The 21,572-nt window shown below is 38.6% G+C and overlaps 1 protein-coding gene across 2 annotated transcripts in view; it reads right to left on the bottom strand.

Annotated features, from left to right (window-relative positions):
• Positions 1-2,035: 2,035 nt before the first annotated feature.
• ATG5 (autophagy related 5) overlaps positions 2,036-21,572 on the bottom strand; it is a 76,410-nt gene continuing 56,873 nt past the window's right edge. The window contains exon 7 of one of the 2 annotated variants that reach the window (XM_010138389.1): positions 2,036-3,059. In XM_010138389.1, coding sequence (XP_010136691.1) covers positions 2,923-3,059 — 137 coding nt within the window. In that variant the 3' untranslated portion in view covers positions 2,036-2,922. The remainder of the gene's footprint in view (positions 3,060-21,572) is intronic. The other variant, XM_010138388.1, reaches the window with a different exon arrangement.

Below are 21,572 nucleotides of genomic sequence, written 5' to 3'. Positions count from 1 at the left end.
CTTCCCTGTAGTGGCAGTATCACCTGATTTTTTACCAGTACAAATTTATTTTATTTAGAAAGCTCATTTTTTTTCCCTTTCCCCCTTTTTTTCATAAAGAATTAATGGAAATTAATTTAGTTTTAAATTTTAGTTTCAAAATAAACAATTTCTAGCATTTAATGAAAAGGCATCGTCTTATGAGCTGAGTGACAGGAGGCTGAGTGGCAGGCGGTGGTATCAAATAAATAATAGGAAAATTCTCTCTTTCTTCACTGACCATTCAAAAAGGAGGCAGCCATTGCCTAACAGTACGAAATACAGTGAAGACAGCAACAAGATCTGCCTTTTGCTCTTTTTTACACTACAACTTAACTTTCTCACCAGATACATTTAGAATTTAAGTGTGTATTTTGCATTTTTCCTTATTAGTGAAATTAATTTAGTGGACATTCTGACCAATTTAGAGCAAATCTGGTTTTTCCAGAAATTAAAGCATTTTAAAGTATTTAATTAAGCCACAAGACACCTACTTTTCCTGTTGTTATTCACACACTAAGTAAAAGAAACTACAAAAATGCGATTTAAATCAGGTAAACCAAAGACATCACTTCTTTTCTGTGATGATGTGCTTTTGTTTAGACACCTCACCCAAGCAGCTCTTTAAGAAGTTCCTACTTATTAATTAGATGTTTTTGTCACTCCATGACAAAGATCCTTATTTGGCTGGAAATAAAGACAGACTCAAAGTTTGGTTTATTTTTTAATAAAGTTTAAATAGTAAAAATAAGAGGAAAGAAGTATGTTTTAAAGCCAAGCCATTTCTTTGTTCTATGCTAGGCCTTAAAAGTTGGATTTACTAGCAAATATGGGCCATGAGAAGGGAGCTATATACTTAAACTGCTGGTGTAGAATATATTAAAATAGCCAGGGACTGACTTCAGCTTACCTTAAGACAAAAGAAACACGATCTTCACAGGTTTTTTAATGTACTGCCTCTTATCCTGATTAATGGAAAAATTATCCCCACAAAAGACTCTTTTTTTTTTTAAATATGAAGATTCTACATAATACTTGTTTTATCCACTGGCAGGACTTTGAAATTCTCCAGAATATTTAGATGTGTCTGCCTAGAAGTTTATAAATGCCAATCCAACACAGTGACAAAAATTCCAAACAGAACTGGGAATCAGAATAACTCAACCAGATCATCCCACTATAGGAATATTATATTTCAGTTCTGCAGAAACACAGATCAGTTTTGTTTTATCAGTTCTTCATGACCCGCAGAATTCAGCACAGGTTTATTTCACTATTACCTTTCCCCTTCCATTTCCTTAATGCTATTTCCTCATTTACATTTAAAACACTAATCTGTCCACTGACTTTTTCTGCCCTTAGGGCTTTTTTCAGCCTCAATTCTATCCTCACCTAAGGAGATCCTTCCCCACTTACAACTTAAAGAGGTTGTTGCTTGTTTGACTGATTTTCATCATCATCTTTTTCAGATACAGGGAAGTATCCGACCGTAAGGGAGCATGGAAACCAATGGAACAGCACCGGGAGTTACAGAAGACTTCGAGCAGGAACTTCAACAGCTACTATTTTTGAAAGAAAAACGTCATGCTTTCTTTGTATTTGATAATATTTGACATATTTGATAATACGTCTAATATAAAAATAGTCTCGTGCCACAGACGGCAGACCAGGCAGTACAGCGCACAGCTCCATGAACTCAGCGGAACACAAACAAACGGTAGGGTCCTAGCAGCAGCTGCAACGGTAACAAACAGTTAGAAACCAGAGCAATCCAATAACCTAAAAACACATCTGCTAAACTAAGGAAAAATCTGTGCAATGAGATTAGAAGCTTCCAAATTTCAGACTGATTGCTCAGGGACCACAGTAGAAAACTCAACTCAGATGTAAGAAAGTATTAGCTTGGAAAAGCCTCAGCTTTCCAAAATTCCAAATTATTAAAAAGGGATACATCTGTTCATCATTCTATGATTTAACTGTTTTCTAGTGCATGGGAATAAACAGCAGGATACAATCATTTGCAACAACCATTTACTTTTTTTCTTTTTTTAAACTTTTTAAACTAAATTAAGAAAATATTTTTACAAGGGGGGGAAAAAAAAAATTAGATGAGCACAAAGAAACGCCATGACAAATCCTGAGACAAATTATTTTACATCATTGCTAGTCTATGAAAACTGGTTTGAATAATAAACATACTGGAGTATTCAGTGACAGAATACAAATGAAAAGTATTTGTGAATTACTAAGTTGTGCATGTTTTTAAATGACAAAACGTGCTCATGGCTGTACTTTAAAATGTCTCACTGCTTGTTATCAAAGTTAAAAGATCATTTGCATACCAATACACATACTGTAAACATGAACTTCTCATTAAGGAAAGATGGGTTTGCAGTAATTTGATCTTTTACAAAAAGCGATTGGTAACCGAATCTCGCCGTGCCTAACTTTCTAGAAAATTAAACCAATGTTTCCACTCTCAAAGCTGAAACACTACCGCTTTAGGAAACAGCCCTGTTTATTTGTTAACCGGAAATACAATCATGTGGCATATTTCCATTTGCTCATCAGCTGACAGTTTCGGCTTCATTATATTTTACAAGAAAACAGCAGACTTGCAGAGGTCCTGTAAATTCTTTCATATCGCAACTGATTTAATTACAGCGGAGAAGAAAAGCAGCGGTGATGCAAAATAAGATCAGCCCAATTGCTCTTATCTGATGATAGGATCTCTCTTCCTGTTTGGCTTGCAGCAGTGAGGACTTCTTGTTATCTTTCTTTTTTTTTTTTGTTGTTTACTTTTTTCTGGTCAGGCTGCCTCTGTCAAGACTGACAGGAGCAAGAGGTTGACATGCCCTTATAATTCCAGCTTGAGAATGATCCTCATACCCATACAGCTGAGTTTCAATCTGTAGGTCGGGGAATGATACTGATGTGGAGAAAATTATCTGGATAGCTCATATGTTCACTTAGCCACTGTATGGGTGTTTCCAGCATTGGCTCAATTCCATGAATCATCACTTGAGTCTTCTGCTCCCCATCTAATTCAAAGAAAAAGAGAAACCACTAGTATACCCTTCAAAGTTCACAGAAAGATTAAACATTTACTTAATTTACGGTATGTTTAATTTAGTTCAACATTCAACAGAATGAAAAGCAGGAAATACTGGTATGGGGAAAGTTGAGATTTCTATTACCTAAAACAGAAACTTTGAGTTAAGATTCATTCTAAATAAAAACTGGGTTGTAATGAAACTTAATAGAAGTGCCACTCTTCCTTATTAGTTTGGAGTGTTGTTTTTTTTTTTACCCTGCACTGATCACAGCTTGGCGTCAACATAGTTGAGGCATATCCATCTCACCCGGCTATGAGCCGTATGAATTTTGCACAGATCAGGCTTAAGATGTTGAGCTTCCTAAAACATACTAATAAAGCTGTATTCTTAATACTGTGATCTCCTGGAAGAGCTGGGCTGGCCATGACACATTACACCGCTCAAGCAGTTTTGCTAAGCACAGTTTACTTAGACTTAGAAGGCTGAGCTGGCATCAGCTTTTTCTCAGTTAATTTCATCTCTTGGAAAAAGCTAAGTTAACAAATCATTCCCAGTATGACAAGAATATTTTCTAAGAATATTTCAATTCTCTTTATTTATATTTGTCCCAGAGGATGCAAGTACTTTGATCCTTTGATTCCAATGATGGGAACCAGCTAAAGCAACTGACATAACTGTCATGAAATGAACTAAGAAAAAAAAAACAACCCAAAAGTGAAAATTATTTCAGAGCCTTGAGATGAGAAACTCATCTGAAATATGCTCCAAGTCATGGTTAGGGGGGGGAAAAAAAAAGTAGGCAGTGACCTTATTCTGTTTTTATTCTATAGTCTGGCATTCTCACATGGACCTACCACAGCGAAATCCAAATTCAGTGCTCAAAAATATCACTGCCTTCTCAAATCGGCATTTTATACCCCGCTAAACTGTGTATGACAGAGCAAACCACAGAGTTCCCCAAGAATCGCGTGGAAAAGAGCAGAATCTAGAAGTGAAAGTCCCGTTACTGGCTCCTTCATTCAGCTACCTCATCTGTACCATAATTCCTATTTTGTAACATAAATGAAATCTGATTTGTTGGGTAACCAAAACGATTGGACAGCTGCCTGAAGAAGTCTGTATTATAACCGGGCACCGGTGCCAGCACAGGCTGAATTAAGCCCAGGAAGAACCATCCTTGAAGATGCTGTGGACTTTATGACAATAAAGTAATTAAAGCAATAACTCTTCCTGCCGAAGCAGACAGTTATGTTTGCCTAAAATAAGCATTATACACTAGTTACATATTATCTACATACGGTATAAAATTCTGTTTAAATTCTTGATTAAATACATAAAGCTTGATTCTCCAAATGATGTAACATACACATTATCAACTCAACTAAGCACAAAAAATTTGCTGATCTCTGGTTTCATTGCAGACAGGTCAAAAGCATGCAGCGTGCCATTTAAAAATTAACTTCCGTTATTCTCAGCCAAGGCAGGTATTTATTGGGCTGAAACATTACCCATCGGAATGCCAGGAGTATAAACTCCAAAAGAAAAAAATCTTAGAAATCAAGTTTTTGGACTGAGAAATTAGGAAACATCTAATTATTTTTAATATTAAAGTAACTCCCAAATACAAGTATTTAACACTTTAAAATTAAAACCTAACTATGCCATTCCATAAACTGGCCACAGAATTGGTGCCGCCTTAGAATTTCATAGTACTATTGAATTTTCAGAAACACCTGGTTTGCGCACACGGACAGGTGGCAGAATGCTCTTTCAGCAGTAGCACTGTGCTAGGCACCTGGACATCGCCAACTCTTGGCAAAAACTTGCACAAAAAAATAGATTAAAAGCTTTAGAACCTCAGTATCATTTTCTTGTCATTGGAGGAAAGGCTTATAAATGATAACTGCTTTTTTGGCTGCTCTTTTACTGTGTGACAGAACAATTCTGGATGCGTGTGCATGTGCGTAGTAACTTAATGCCTCTTGCTTGAAAATGAAATGCAGTTAATCTGGCTGACCCCATTCGCTGCTCCCTGCTCAACTCTGTCCCTTTCTCATACAAATCTTTTATTCTGTTCTTCCTCAGCAAACTGAGAAAGTCTCAGAGGTCAATGAAGAATTTACAGTTTAATTAAAGTCCAAATCTCTGCATTAGCATTGTTTGTGCTTTAGTATTATCTCCGACAAAGCATCACTTCTCCTTAATTCCTTTTCCCCTTGAGGCTTGACGGAAGAGATCTTATCTACCACTTCTGTATTTACTGTAGCCTTCCTTCACAAAATCCATTGTTGTTACTTTAGCATTCTTCCCTCCTTTTGTTACTAGGAAACTCTCACTTCAGTCACATTCACCCCAATTTCCCTCAACTTCCATGTTTTCAGTAACTTCCCAATTTTGAATCACATACGGAGTCTCTCTGCTATAGACGGGTCTCACTTTGGGCAGCAAAAGGCTGTCAACAGCAAATCCACTAAAAAGGTCAGTGGAAAAGTCTTGTTTTCTCTAAGATCTAATTCGTATCCACCATTACCACTGTGATCCGGGCTCTGGATAATTTGCAAGTTATCAGGAAAGTTTCATCCACCTGGTTTACAGGTATAATAGATTTACATAACATTTTCCCTTCCATTACTTCTCATAGGTTTAAGAGTTCCACCTTATTTTGTACATATCTTGACACACCAAGTGCTGTCCTCTTCTTGCCCGCCCCATATTCTATGGTAAGCAAAAATCCTTCCAGACTGACAAAATGCCTCCATAAAAGTGCACAAGTTGCTAAACACAATGTATATTTAAATGAGTGGTGTAAGATTGAAATGACTTAATTACAAAGATTAATGTCGTTCTATGTCATTGGACCAGGCCTATAAAAATTAGGGCAAATAACTCTGCTCACCTGCAGTACATGGTGTCCAGACCTGATAGTATCATTATTATCAATACTCATTTTACAATATTCAGTAATGTAGTAAAAACCCCAAGATTTACTAAAAATCAAGACGTTCAAGTTTTCCAGTCACCTCATCAGCTTCCCCCCCCCCCCACCCCCCCCCTTTAAAATCATCATGGAACTGAGTTACAAGTTAGCTATCAAATGACCTAAAGATGGTTTATTTTACTCTGCTGCAAATTAATCTCAGGAAGATGATAAAGTAGAAATATCAGAAAAACAAAAGCATAGCAATACATCTTTTGCAGGAAGTTTTTTTATAATGTGTGTACATAGCAATTATTTATTTGAAATCAGAGTATTTTTATATCACTGAAGTAAGGCACAAATAATACACACTGTTTTGGCATTTACAGAAAAAAAAACCCTCAAAGCCAATTAAGTCCTCTCCTATAAGAGTGGTTGTCCCAGTATTAAATGAATTTTCTTTGCTTTCCTTGTGGAAATCCATGATTACAGAAGGCACTATAGCCCCCAAATGTCACTAGTGGCAAGTGATAAGCACAGATTTTAAAAGCTTTTTGGTAAAACTTAGCAATATTCCATCTCCAGAAGGCAGATAACTACACTTACGTGTTGTGTACTAAGACATTTTTGAGATATTTCCGATCACTTGATTTAGACACTAACTCAAAGGCTGCAACACAAAGTAAGCACTTGATCCAGGCTAATAAATCATGCCATGTCAAGTCAAAGAGTGTTCCACTTCAGTACGAAAATGGAGAGAAACAGGCAGCTCTGAAGGGAAGGGTTTAAGAAGAGGTCTGCGTCTTTATCATCTCTAAGGTTCCTCGGTGTTCCTGATCAGGAAAGCACCTTATCCGGCCAAAGTATTGGCAAAGGACTATTTTGCAGACAGGCATCTGCTGGAAGGAAGCCAGAGACAGTGGCTGTTGCATCTCAACAGAATCCTTAAGGCAGCGGCTCAAAGCCCTCCTCAACCTGAGGCAGCTTGAGCCCACTCTTCCTTAAGGCGCATGCCCTAAGGAGAATGCTGTTGCTATTCCCAAGCTTCCTCTAAAACTCCTCAGTGTTCAAGAATCGGTGAGATGGAGAAAGAACAAAGAAGAGAAAATCTGCAGTCTTCAGAGAAGGCAGGAAGATGTGCAATGTCCTGGTATCACATGGTAAGTTTTTCTGTTTACTGTAGCTATGTAAGTTATTGCTTGTAATTAGCTTATTCAGCATCAGTTCGGATTGTTACACGCACCCCTGATGCAATCTAAATAAGTTTTTCTACTGAATTATCTTCTTTAGATAGGCAGAATTAGAGATGGAGGGAAAAAGATTGTTTTCAAGGAAGATCCACATGCCTAAGAGCAGAATAGAGAGAAGGCACTGCTTCTGGCAAAGGTCTCAGGTTAGCACCACAATGCTCACCAGCACCGCAGCTGCATACTTCCCTTTCACCTGCACAGGATCGCCTTCTCTAGCCAGCCTACATCTGGGATGCACCACTTAAAATTCTTCAGTGGGATGAAATACCTCCCTTCTGATCTGGGGCCTCCAGCAATCACCTGTCAGGGCAATTGAGCTGGCTTAAATTCTTTCACTGATAGACAATACAAGATACTCAGGATTTAGCAAAAATGTCCCTGGAGTACTTCAGTTAGAATCCTCTGCAGAGCAAGTCCCAGAACCTGCCTGTCGTCATCAAAAGGGACAACGCGGAAATCACAGCTTCTTGCTCAGAGCAGCACCACTTACAAAGCTGGCTTTAAAACCCTAAAATGGGAAACAGAGGAAACCTCATCTTGGGTCAGCGTGACAAGCAGCAGAGTTCTTTTGTGGCTGTGGCGTGGCTGCTTTCCTTTCCTCCTCCACTACTCCTCAGGTTACCAGGCAGGAGAACAGGCCTTCAGGTGCGTGTATCTTGAAGCAACCGGAGCACTCCTTGACAGCACGTGCTCTGCAGCTGGTGCCTCAGATGTCTCTGAGTCTGAAAGCCACACCAACATCTTCACCGGCAAGATTTTCATCTCTCTCTTAGGAAACTACTTACAGATACGCAGCTTTCAGGAAAGTGCTTCACATGTAGATGCAACCACTAGGTTCATTCCTGACAGATACTGCTGACTCCGTTTTTAAACTGAGTCTTTAAAGCCCAAACTGGGTGGGGCTAAGTTCCTGGCAAGGAAAGGTGCAGGTTTCGTTCTTGAAAGCTTCTGGTCACGCACACAGGATCATGTATGAAACTCTGTGCAATTATTTACAAATATATTAGCAAGCAAATTCAAAGACTATGTTCTAACCTGTAACCACAGGTGGGAAGAAAGAACTGGACAGTGATTGAAGTCATCCTTCCCCTCTCTAGGTACCTCAGGTTGGATATTCCAGGACATGCAGAGGAGACACAGCCCTAGATAAGCCTCTTAGTCTGCAGAAAAAGTACTTCACTGACTGCTGCACCAGTAATATAAATAGCAATAAATAGAAATAAAGAAGCATTTGATCACTTTTTGCACTTTTAGGTAGGCAACACCTCTAAAAACCCCAAAACCTCAATGTTGTCAGTAATGGCTCAGTTTGATCCAGGGATCTTTCAGCTGCCAGCACTGGAACTGATGAATATCATCTAGCTTGTCAACAGCAACATGCCCAAAACTGAAACAACTCCAATGTCGGATATTAAAATTGACAGTGACTGGTTACCATTTAAAACAAAACTATTATTTTCATTGTGTGTGCTACAAAAATCACATGTGCTTATAAAATATCCATAAGCTTAAAAAAAATTATGCTAAGGGGTATTTATCAACATTTTCACATCACTTTGTAGTATTTACTTTAACCATCTACTGTATCTTTTTTAATTTATGGCTAAATATTTCTTTGGTCAGTAAGCAAGCTTAGCTACAGAATGAATTCAACCCATCTATACTTCAAATATTCACGCTTTGCTTTTCTTAAGCATTAAAAAAAAAATAGAAGTTAAAACATACTACTTCAGGCTTTCCCATTCATAAACTTAAATCTAACTGGAACATTTCTGCAATGAGTTTTCTGGCAATAGTGACCAAAGTACAGAAATGTGGTGAGGTGTTCAGATTCCACAGTAGTGATGACCTTGATCTTACCTCCTCAGCTGAGTGCTAACAGGTGCTCAAAACCTACCCAATTTTATGGGAAGGGAATACAAAAAGATTTGAACTCGGTCAAATCTCTTGGCCAAACGATCACTTGTTCTTTGAATGAACTCAGCACAAGTACTTCAGGCAGTGAACACTTGAGTTCTCTTTACTGATACAGAGTATTTTATATTTAAGAAATGATTGCTTCAAGGTTTAAGATTACTACACATGCCACTAAGCCAGGTTTTTTAGTTAAATTCTTTAAAATAGGAATGAGTCTTAGTATGAGTTTTCAGAAGCTTGACACTAGCCTATTTCAGCCATCACATCCCAAGGCCTTCCTTATTTTCCTGTGAATTCCACTACGTTACAAAAAGGACCCTGCTCGTCACAGCAGCAGGCTCCAGTGCTTGAAGTGACTCATTTTCCATAGTAATCTTAACACACTTTTCACCACACTTTAATTGCACATAAAAAACCAAAATGTTTAACTCCTTCCTCTCCCCTAACTTGGAATAATGATCAGTTTAAACAGAAACGCAAATGATACATTGGATCACAATCGGCAAGATACGCTGGTCAGTATCCTCAGACCAAGAGCAAGAACACACAAAAAAATTCACAAAGCTGACTAAAATAACCACAACCAAAGGTTCTGCTGACCTCAAAATTCAGAGGCTGATGTGACACACTACTGACTTTTCCTTCCTGCCCATCTATCCCACCAGCTCCGGGGAAAGCCACCGATACCGATTTCAGGTGAAGAACTCGCACGCAGAAATACATGGTCAATGCATCACTCAGAATGAGCCTTGTTCCTCAAAATGAGTGTATCTGGAACATACATCGTTCCAAACACAGGATGTGGTTTGGAGAACAAGAACTTCAGTTCCTGGATATAATCCAACTGCCCGACATGAATATAAATAAATAATCAGGTAGATCAGGTTAACTGACAGCAACAAGAGGCTCTCTCTCATTTTAACCGTTGGTAGTAACGTGAGCTCATTTGCTCAAACTGAAGGTCACGGTTTTCCTACATTTGTATTCTCAGCTCTGGATTCTTGATCTCTAAACAGATATCCCAGAGAGCCTCTAACTATGTCAAGTTCCTGGCCTCAAAGACAACTAATAGTAAATAAACTCCACAACTTTCTATTTTGTTTAGAAGTCTCTTTGAAAAGGAATGTTAATTTTAAATGGGTTTTCTGAACAACTCCTTAGAAATAACAGAACAAGAGAGCTTCACCTATCTTTCCTAACTTGTTATTTTGACTTTTTTTAAATACTTCTCCAAATAAATTGTTCAAAACATCAGTCTCTCTGCATCCTGGAGTGTTTTGTCTTTCACATTAAGCATTTCATTTTCACTCATACAACACCTTGACGTCATTTTACCAGAGCTCCTCAAAAGAGCTACTGCTTCTTAGTCTAAAATGCTGTGATAGAACTAGACCTGTATCAACCTTTTTGTTTTGTTTGCCGGCTTGTTTGTTGGGGTTTTTTTTATTATTTGTATTCTGGTATATTTAACAGAAGCTTTTCAATGAGATTGCTGTAATAGGTCCTAAACTAATTTATGACAGAACTCTAAAATACTTTTCTTAAACACCCAAAATTCTAGTAGTTAAAAGGTTTTAGAAGACCTTACAATGACTGAGCCTGAGATGTTTCCTATCAAACATCTAGCTTCGGGTCAAAAGAAAAAAAAAAATTTCTAACTTGAAACAGGAAATATTCCTAACAGGAAATATTCTTATGCCCCTTCTTCCTTTTCATTAGTGCCTTAGCCTCAGCCCTGGACCAGATATAAACCTGTTTTAGTTTATAGAAGACTGGGGTTAGCAACTGAAGCTTGTAAAACAACTTTCTGCAGTATATTTTAAGTTTGGCTACATGAAGAAAGCAGCAAATCTTGCTGCTGTTCCATGTAACACCACATCTACGTTACAAGCACACAATACATTTATAGAGGCAAGGAAGGGGCAAGGCGCGCATTAAAAGACAAGCCCTGGAATGCAAGACAAACTGAGCCCAACTCATCCATGGTTATGTCTTCTGTTGTTCAGGGAGAGCTGTAGAACTTTCGGGAGCTGTGTAGCTTTTTTCACCAGCAGGCATCTTGACTTACAATGAATCGACACTTTCATGCACCATGGCCTCCATCAGATTTGAGGCTTCCCTTCCCTCTGAACTGTGTACAGCTGACCTGCAGAAATTAAGGCTATCACCGTATACAGCCAGGGAGTTAAACGTGATCAATTCGGTTCTTGAAAAGAAGTGAAAAATTCTGATACAGACTTTCCTCTAAAAGATCGGTATAAAGCGTATCAATTTGTTGTAAGAGACCTCCTGTTGTTAATAGTTTGGGAGAACTTTTATAATGTCATTGCTTTCAAAATAGTACTTTGCCAAACAGTTAACTAGCAAATTCTCTATACAGCCACATTATATATTCCCTATGCATACGCACAGTCATACGCTTTTAAAGGTTTTTAACGGCATTCTTGAACTTTCAACCTCTATTTTACTTCATTTTCAAGTTACTATAATTCACATCATGCCTGCAAATATTCTTCAATTCTAATTGAAGAATTGAATTTCGTTTTTTATACTGAACTTTTCAGCTAATCTAATGATGAACTATTCCTAGCAATGCAAGCAAAGGGTGACTGTTCTGCAAAATCCTTGTCAATACATAAAAGACCAGCATGTTTACTTGTTGTTATTAAGCCATAATGCTAATTGTTAGTTTATCTGCCCAGTTTAATAAATCAAAATCAAAAGTGGACATTTGGACATAATTACAGTTTAAAAACATTTGGTTGAAAAATGAGAAGCGATATATACAGATCAAAGGCTTAATGGTTGCTATTGCATGTTTGGTACCTTCCCCATTTAACTGGAGAAAAATAAACCAGTTTTGCCTTTTTAAAAATGCTACTACTAGCAATATTAATATGATATTTAACACAGTAAACAACTTCACATGCAAACTATACATAAAAATACAGATGAGTTATTCAATCAGCCCCAAAGTATGGACAGTTTTGTTCCACGTCTGACACATTCTTCAACCTCTGCTAAACTGATCAGTAAAATCTCAGCTAATTGATTCCATCGAAGTGAAAAACCACAGGCTCGAGTCTGTACTGCATACATCAAGCTGAAGGATTTCTGCTTCAGCCACGGCGGTAATAGTCAGTGGGGTCAGGTCAAAGAGGGTTAAAGTGAGTCAGGATATAGCCAAAGGAATACATCAAACACTGATTTTAAAAGGGCAATTAATCTTAGACAGAAATGCTTCCTGGGGAATGAGATCTCAATCTTAAGAGCACACTACATGATGTAGCAGTAAAAATGTACATATACAAGCTTAGAGAGCTTTCATCCTGTGATCACAAACAGAAGGGGAGTGCTGTTTATCAGAGAAATATAAACCCTTGCTAAAATACTTACATTAGCTTCTTCCGGGCCCTTACTCGTTGAAAAATAAATTCTTTAATGAGCAGACAATAGACTTTGCACACATGAAATATCTTTTTCTATACACATGCTGTAAGCTCCTTCGAACAGCTAGTAGATTAAAGTATTTAGAGATCTACCACAGTAAAATTAAAGAATTTAGTCTTGAAAAATTCAGGGAAGGGGGGATAAAGGAATACTGAAGGGCTCTTTGCACTGAACAGCTTATTTTAAAAAAAAAAAAAATTAAAAAAAAAACAACCCACCCAAGAGCAACCTGTCCAGAGTTAAGATTGGAAGTGAATTTTCATCAAAAACTCATTTGAATTTTTCCATTCCAAAATATCATCAAATTATCAGCATCAGCTTCAAAGCTGATAAACTTATAAAAGATACATACAGCTTTTGCAAACAAAACTTGCTAAGTTAGTACCACTACTTAGTTAGCAATCACTAGGAATCATTAGTAACGAGCACAAAACACTGCTGATGCACAGCTTTTAAAGGAGTTACAGCTAATTTTACTGCATTAGTTTGCAATTTTCAAGAGATCTGGCTCTGCGATCACCCTTCCATCTGAGGACACTGATCCCCCGCATCCCACGAGGCAGAATGGCATCTGTTTGTGTATCTGGTCCATACACTGAGCTGCTTTGCTTAAATCCAAACTGTTACTCACCAGCAATTAAGACGCTGGAGTTAGTTAAGTTCCCACTGCATTTTGCCATTGTAAGTGTGGTGATGATACCATCAGTGAAAGGGGCAAGGAGCACCAGAGGCATTCAGATCTACAACAACTATAGCACCCCTGTGCACATGCCAAGCTGCTGCCTAAGACTTAGGCTTTGACATAAGGAAAAATTTTATCTTGATTTTGTTACAAATATTCTCCAATCTGCTACAGGGGCCAAATAAGACAGAAAGTGCAATTCCTCCTCTGAACATGAAATCATCAAAATCTCTATTTAAAATGAAGTATTCAAGAAGGGGACAATTATTATTAACAAATGGTGATGAATCCTTAGACATGAGCAAGACAGAGTAAACAGCGTTTATTAGTGGATTACTCTGCGTTATGTTATTGGTAAGGCTGCTACGTTTCTCCTAATTATGTTTTGCAGTCCTTTAGTTTTGCAGGTTCTCTTCTTTTTAGCCCTGTAAGACGTTTATCTCCTGGGGAAATCAGGTTATACCTATATGCATCAAGGCAGAATAGAACAAGACTGTGGGAGAGAAGCAAGGGAGATGGGAATGATTTTATTCAGCCCCAGCCCTCCACCCAAGACACATACCAAATTTAAAGCTATAGATATAGCTCATAACATGGACCAGAATCCACCCACTGCACCTCAGGACAAGTGCCAGAGAATAGTTCATGCCTAATTCAGCTAAATTATCTCCCCTCTCCATTCTGCTCACTGAGAATAGATCCCCAGCTGTTAATCCATGAACACTGATCAAATCTTCTGGGAGACTATTAATCAGCCTAGACCAAAAATAAGACAGAAAACTGCTAATAGTCACACAGCACAAACAACAATGTTCTAGCCTTCTTTTGTTTACTAGTAGAAATAAAAATACTGACACCACGACGTCTAAATCCAGCTGTGCACTGCAGAGTCCTGTTTGAGAACTTCACATTGCAAGTCTTCAAGAGGTTTATTGCTGTCTCCTGAAAGCTTTGGGAGACCCACTGAAGTCTCCAGTTACACTTACACCGCTTACGGCACTAGAGGCAGCAGTGATTATACAGCACAAGCATTAACGGGATGATGACCCCTAATGGAAAAACAAATTTTGGAGCATGCTCACATTTTCTATGAAACTAACTGTAAAAAATATCCTGCAAGTCTATATACTTTGTGTCAGGGTTTTTTTCCCCTCTGGAGTCATACTGAGTGACCTCTGTGAGCAAATTGGGATGAGACAGACAGATTAAGATCAGGATTCAAAAAAACCCAATTCTTAACTCTGCTACTGACATCAGTGTGACCACGTGAAAGCCACATCACCCCTTTCCTTCCTTTTTATCTCTTTTCACTCATCTTTTGTCTAAGTGACAAATTCTGTGGGAACATACTGCAATGTCCACACAGTGCATAGAATACCTGAGGTCTCCTAAAACACAAAATACTCCTTTTAAAACTGAAAATTCACCACAACCAAAACATTCTGTCACGATGCTTTCAACCCAACAGTTTTCCTAAGACTCATATGAATGGCAGACCACTGACACAAAACTTGTCCAATTTCCAGTAATTTTCCAGTCTCTTCTCTTCACTGCTTAGATTTTCAGATCCATAGCGATCCACCAGGGATTTGGGGGTAGGACGCTGATGCACCCAAGAAGCTCTGCTCTACTGTAGCCCATGAAGGAAACTAACCTAGGATGCAATTTTTGCTGTTAATTTTGCTTTGTGGAGGATTTTACTTTCTCCATTTCAGACTACTACTGTTAATAATAGACTTCAGAAAACTTTGTTGTGCCTGAATAAAGTCATTGGCCTTCTGACAAACTTAAAGAGAATAGTCTGAAGTCTGATACTAATAAAACTTATTGGGTGGCCAACAAAGCAAATTTAACTGAAGCTGAACAAATTTCCAAAGGCTTGTCCGAGAAACAGGATTATTTCCCTACTTGCTGTACCTCTTCCTACATTCTACCCTTATGAATGTGCGTGCATGTGCATGCCCAGAAACCACTTCTAAGTCACAAAGAAAAAGAATATTACCCTTACGATATTAGGAAAGCTGCTGGATGGAAGAGGAAAGACTAGACTAGAATAAGAATATTTCAGTTGGAAGGGACCTACAATGATCATCTAGTCCAACCGACATGACCAGTTCGGGGCTGACCAAAAGTTAAAGCGTGTTGTTAAGGGCATTGTCCAAATGCCCCTTAAACACTGACAGGTTTGGGGCATCCAACACCTCTTCAGGGAGCCTATTCCAGTGTTTGACCACCCCCTCAGTAAAGAAATGCTTCCTAATGTCCAGCCTAAACCTTCCCTGGTGCAGCTTTGAACAATTCCCACACATCCTATCACTGGATACAAGGGAGGAGAGATCAACATCTCCCTCTCCACTTCCCCTCTTAGGAAGTTGCAGAGAGCAATGAGGTCGCCCCTCAGCCTCCTTTTTGCCAAACTAGACAAGCCCAAAGCCCTCAGCTGCTCCTCAGAGGACATTCCCTCCAGCCTTTCACCAGCTCTGTTGTCCTTGTCTGGGCATATTCAAGTATCCTTTTTAAATGGTGGGGCCCAGAGCTGCACACAGGACTCAAGGTGAGGCCACGGAAATGCAGAATACAGCAGGTTAACCATGTCTCTTGACCGGCTGGTTCTGCTGTGGTTGATGGACCCCAGGAGGCGGTTTGCCCTCTTGGCTGCCAGGGCACACACTGCTGGCTCACGAAGAGCCTGCTGCCAACCAGCACCCCCAGATCCCTTCCTGCAGGGCTGCTCTCAGCCACTCCTCTCCCAATTTATCTTGTTACTCCATCCTAGGTGCAGAGTCCAGCATTTAGACTTGTTATATTTCATCCCATTCACCACTAGGAAAGAGGGCTCACAAGCTACCAAATGGGTAACCATTGATTGAGGTAAAGTTGGAGCAATCCTTAACACCAAGTTACGCTTGTTGTTTCCTGAGAAATTCTATGCAGAAAGATCACAATCAGTGCCAGATCCCCACTATGTTTTCCTTGTCCTTTGAGAGCAACAAGCCAGAACATTCTGCATACGGAGAAGTCCTCTCTGCTTATGCAGAGCTTGTTTAGAAATGAAGATGGCTAACAAGAAACCATACAGACAGCACAGCTGCCACATTATTAACGCTCAGATTATTTGCACCTTTCTGTATAGCCATGACATACTAATGCTATACTAATTAATTCTGTAGTCATGACTATTAATTCTATAATCTCAAGCAAACCTCTGGACTTCCACTACTAAATCAAAAGGCATGCAATTTTAACACAGAAAAAAAAAATCTTTCTGCTTCAACTTAAAAATAAAGCAATCGTGGCAGGGAGGTGTGTTAAAAAAAAGAAAGTCACAAGTCAGACAGATGAAAGGCAGATGCAGAAGGATAACCCAAGCAGATGGCCTCGTTAGGAGAAGCTAACAGGTACAAACAATGACTCACATAACAAAGCAGATGTACATGATGACCTCCTCTAACACGGTGAGCACCAGTGAGTCAAGGACACAAAGGAGGGTGGAATAGCTGAAGTGGTGGTCTGAAGTTCAGTTCTGATCTGGAAGACGACTGTCACAGTAGAGGAAACAGTGGACTAGGATTCAGATCACTGGTGAGATTTTAATCACCATTTAGTACGTCTGCACATTACAAGACCTCAAACCCTTCACACTACTGTCATCTATGAGGGATGAAAGCATGGCTCATTAACTGCCTAAACCTAGCAAGGGCTAGTTTCTAAATTTAGGTGGCCTGGAAAGGCACTGTACCTCCACAGCACTGCAAAGCAGAGACCAGCCTGCAGAAGACTTACTAGCTAGATGTGGGGAGCAAAAGCTTCCTAAATTTGCTCACCACCGAAGCAGCAAGGACTGGGATAGTGCTGTGCTGCTCCTTCCCTTGCTGTGCAGCTCCCGCAGTAAAACCCAGGTCCAGCTAATTCTGACCTCAGATAGAGTCATGTCAACCCAAAGACATTCACCCTGTGTACATTTACCTCCTTCCATCACGCTATTTGTCACCTGCATCAAAATTACAAGCCTACACAGCAAACCTAATCTAAATGCAACTTTCTGTTTGACTGCAAGTCAATGCTTAGGAAACCAATGGAGAACAAAAACAATTAATATGGAGTCTCTCATACAATATACATTAACAAAAGCTGAGAGTTAATTGAAAACAGTCGATTCCTAATTTTGCAAAATCATTCACTACAGCATCTTAAGAGAAAAATCCTGGAAGTCTTTTTGATCCTTGTTTTATTTCTGACAGAACTAATGACACTGCTGTAGAAAGAGGTCAGTTCACACAGCTTTTCTGAATGAACAACAATGCTGTGAAAACTGGGATTGATTGATAGCCTACTGTTTGCGTCATTAGGCCCAAGTGTTTACCATTTGAGTCTTCAAGGAAGCATGAGACAAAAATCAAAACAAGTTTTATGAAGACTTCAACAACACTGGCAAATTCAAATTGTATCCAGAATTGTTTACACATGATAGCAGTGGAAGAAAACTGTTTCCTTCTGCATTATACAATTTTCATCTCTGCATTATGCACAATGCCTTAAATTCCTGGTGTGGAAGAGGAAAGAAGTCTTTCCATCCCCCAGAACAACTTGTTTTCTATCGCGTTAACTCTTTGCCTCTTCAAAGCATTCTGTTGAACTCCACACTGTTTTCTGCTGCAGTTGTTGCTCTGTAGTTGTGTAAGATCACACTGTGTTCATCCTCTTCTAATGAGTCACCATTTCTAAACAAACTGTTTGCAATATTAGGATGTTCTTTTATAGGAACTTCATAAATGCCTACTGAACAAATTTTCTTTTTTTAATTCCTGTGAATTACTCACATGGCTTTTTTTCATATTTGATAACCTCTGAAGTTTGGAACTGTATCACTGCTTCTGGAAACAAAGGAGCAGGAACGCCTATCATCAGACACATAAAACCATGGACAAATGCAGCATTAGATAGCTAACACTTATTTTTATTTACCTGTCATAAATCACACTGTTGCTGTAAGCAGGTAGCCTAATCTACCTAATCTCAGCAAGACAGTGGGGAAAACCAGCCATGGTGCTATCACCTTGAGGCACAGACAATTAACCTTGTTATTCAGCAGTTTTGAGAAGAACACCCAAAAGTAATCATGCTACCGTATCAACTATGTAACCTTATGCTAAATTTATGCTAACCTTATGCTAAATTTGCAGGCAACAACATGGTCTTAATGTCATCTCTTCCTCACCTGCATAGAAACTATAACTATGCAGTCAGAGAAACCACGGGCAATATCTTCATCCTAGCCTGTTTCTCCGCAATACACTAAATCTTCTCACAAATAGTAGTAACTCTCAAGGTATTTAAAAGACCATCTAACTTTCTGGAACAGGAACCGCTGCTGATAATTCCACTTTACCACATAAGAACTGTCCAATTAAAGGCTCAACTTCTGTCTGTGCAAGTGGCATCCACAAGCATAGGAAAAGAGATCAGACAACGAGCTTACAAGATGTAGCATGAATAATCAGAATAATCTGAATCTAACCCTGGAGTCCTCATGAATGGGTGTTTCATATTAAAATAAAAAAGACATCTGTCATGAGCTTAGATTCAAAACTACATGATGCACAGTCTATGAGAAGTAAAACTATGACTTTGGACGGTTAGCTGGAAAGAGTCTTTCAGAAGTGTAAAATAGTGAATGGAAAGGGGGATACCAGACAATTTTATTCCGAATTTCCCTGAGTATACCTGGACATTAGTCTTCTTGGAAGACACTGGAAAAACAAGAAATCTAAATTGGAAAATGGAAGAATATTGATAGAAAGATACAGTCCCCAAGTATCTAAATATTTTAGATATTCATATGCAACAGTACAAAAAATTGTTGGAAAACTCAAGAATACTGGAGTGTAGATAACGGAACACAAAGGGACAAAAGGATGGAAAGCAAGCGGAAAGAATTAAAGCGTAAGTGACAATGACTAATTCCCTGAAGATCTCCATCTATTTCTATTAGGAAATCAGGTAAGGTTTGAAAAACCACAAAAATAGTTATATAAATTACAGTGAGCTTAGCTAAGGAATTAGAAGGGCCTATTTTAATGGATGCTAAAGCAGATACTAAAGGAGTAACAAAGGACAGCAAAGCTAATAAGTATTGAACATGATGCAGGAAAAAAACAGCTGTAGAGCCATTGACATGAAAAAAAATAAGATGGGTCAACACAAGTTGAAAAAGGAACTGAAAAGGAAGTGTTGGTCTCCCATGATGATGAGTTCAAGATCAGAAGCAATTAAATGTTGCCAAAGCCTAAATGACCAGCTCGCCTTGGTTTTAAATATGAGCAACCAGGGAGAAACAAACGTAAAACCAAAATGAAGCACCTCCCTCCCATCAGGATATGAGCACAACTGAGAACTAAACACAGCTTAATATACTCAAATATGCTTAATCTGCTTTGCAGAACTTGCAAAGTTTTAAATACTGAAAACTGAGATGAAATTGCACATCTTCTAATAAGGATTCCCAATAACTCTAGGAGGTCAGGAATAGTCGTCCATGAGTGGCAAACTAAGTATTATGTGTACAACCGCAGAACTTCCAAGTTCTTTTTCAATTGTATGCAACCTCTGGATGAATTTTAGTAAACCATAATTACGGAAATACAGTAAATAAAAAATGTTCTAATACACAGCAAAGGTTTACCCATAGTAAAATTTCAGACCAAGGTGTCTGTCTGTCTTTTATGAACCACTGTGTAACTGATAAATTCAATTTATTATTCCAATAACTAAAAAACCAACTAATAACATGCCTTAAAGAGTGACTACAGTAGGCTGCAATACAGAGGAAGTGATTACTGGATTAGTTTGTGTTTGAAAATACTGGTTTTAATATTTATTAAACATGACAAGTAGGACTTGGCTATTTCCCAAACTTCATGTCAACACAAGAGGATTAGAACAAAGAAAAAAAAAAAAAAATCAAAACAAATTAAACTTCCCAATATTAAATGCAAGGTGCTGCAATTTCTGTGATGACCTGGTCTTACTATTTCAATTGCCACAATACCACAACCACTGCCTGTGAAGTGGCTAAATAGACACTCAGCTAATGATAAAATATCTAACACATTTGCCGTCTAAATTCTCATGCAGACAGAAAATTAGAGAAGGCTATATTAGATCAGTTCTAACCTTGTCTTCCAGAAGAAAGTACTGTACGATACTGCAGTAGGAGTACTGTAAGGTGGAAAACAAGAGCATCTTCTCTGCGGGTTCTCTCAACACTACATCACTCTTAAAGACGGTTGCTACAAAACCAAGGTAGCCATTCTCCTTGCTGTTCTAGAGCAACAGAGTGTTGTTTACAGTCAATCACTATAACTGCCAGAACTTTTAAGAACTACATTGTCTTCTTAGTGCTTGTGCTATTTCGAAGCACTGCTTTCCTTCACACTTTCTGGCCATTACTAGCAATGTATACATTGCTCGATGTGCATATTGACAAACGGGTTCCAACCCGCTATACTCTCTGCGACAACTCCACTGTGGTGATTAAGGCCCAAAAAAACCAAACAAACAAAAAAAACAACAAAAAAAATCAACCTAACACTCCTTGCAATCTGCAGAGTTAAAGGATAGACTAAGCAGAAGCCACTCCTTCCTTCAGTCTAACAATGCCCATGACAAAAGCCCTTAACTTTTATCCGTTAGTTTTCCTCTGATGAACAGTTTAAGGAGATGAAACTATCGAGCAACCCAGCAAGGTGAGCGCTGCCCGGCATACATTAAGCAGGAAAACATACACATAACTGAATGCAGGACCAGTTTGAGGAGACAGGGAGGTACGGGTTGGAGTAATAGCTCCTCAAGTTTTTATTTGTTAGAGCACTTCAACAAACAATACAAGCCTTAAATAAATAGTTTCATAAGCCAATTTAAATAAAACACAATATCTAAACAGTTACCCACAGTCTGTAACAGTCCAAAGTAATACTGACGCGGTATTTTACAAAGACCATTTTCATTATCAGAGTTTTAATGTCACTATTCAACCTGTTCTACTTCTGACAATGTTCTTTACATTGTGTTTTCAACAGCTGGTAATTAGCGTATATATTCAATCCACATATATACAAATACATTTCTTCATTGAAATATTTTTTCTCAGCGCAGTTAAAAGAGAGGCTTAATTATATCCATGTTTCCTAAAGCAAAAGCATATAGACACTGTGGGTGGTTCTTGAAACCCTTCCCTCCCTCTTCTTGTGGTGGTCCCTAAGTATCTGTCAGCCGGAACAGCC

The sequence above is a fragment of the Buceros rhinoceros genome, unplaced genomic scaffold, assembly GCF_000710305.1.
Source record: "Buceros rhinoceros silvestris isolate BGI_N320 unplaced genomic scaffold, ASM71030v1 scaffold7406, whole genome shotgun sequence".
Taxonomy (NCBI): domain Eukaryota; kingdom Metazoa; phylum Chordata; class Aves; order Bucerotiformes; family Bucerotidae; genus Buceros; species Buceros rhinoceros.
The sequence above is the reverse complement of the archived record's forward strand: the minus strand, read 5'-3'. Positions and strand labels throughout refer to the sequence as shown.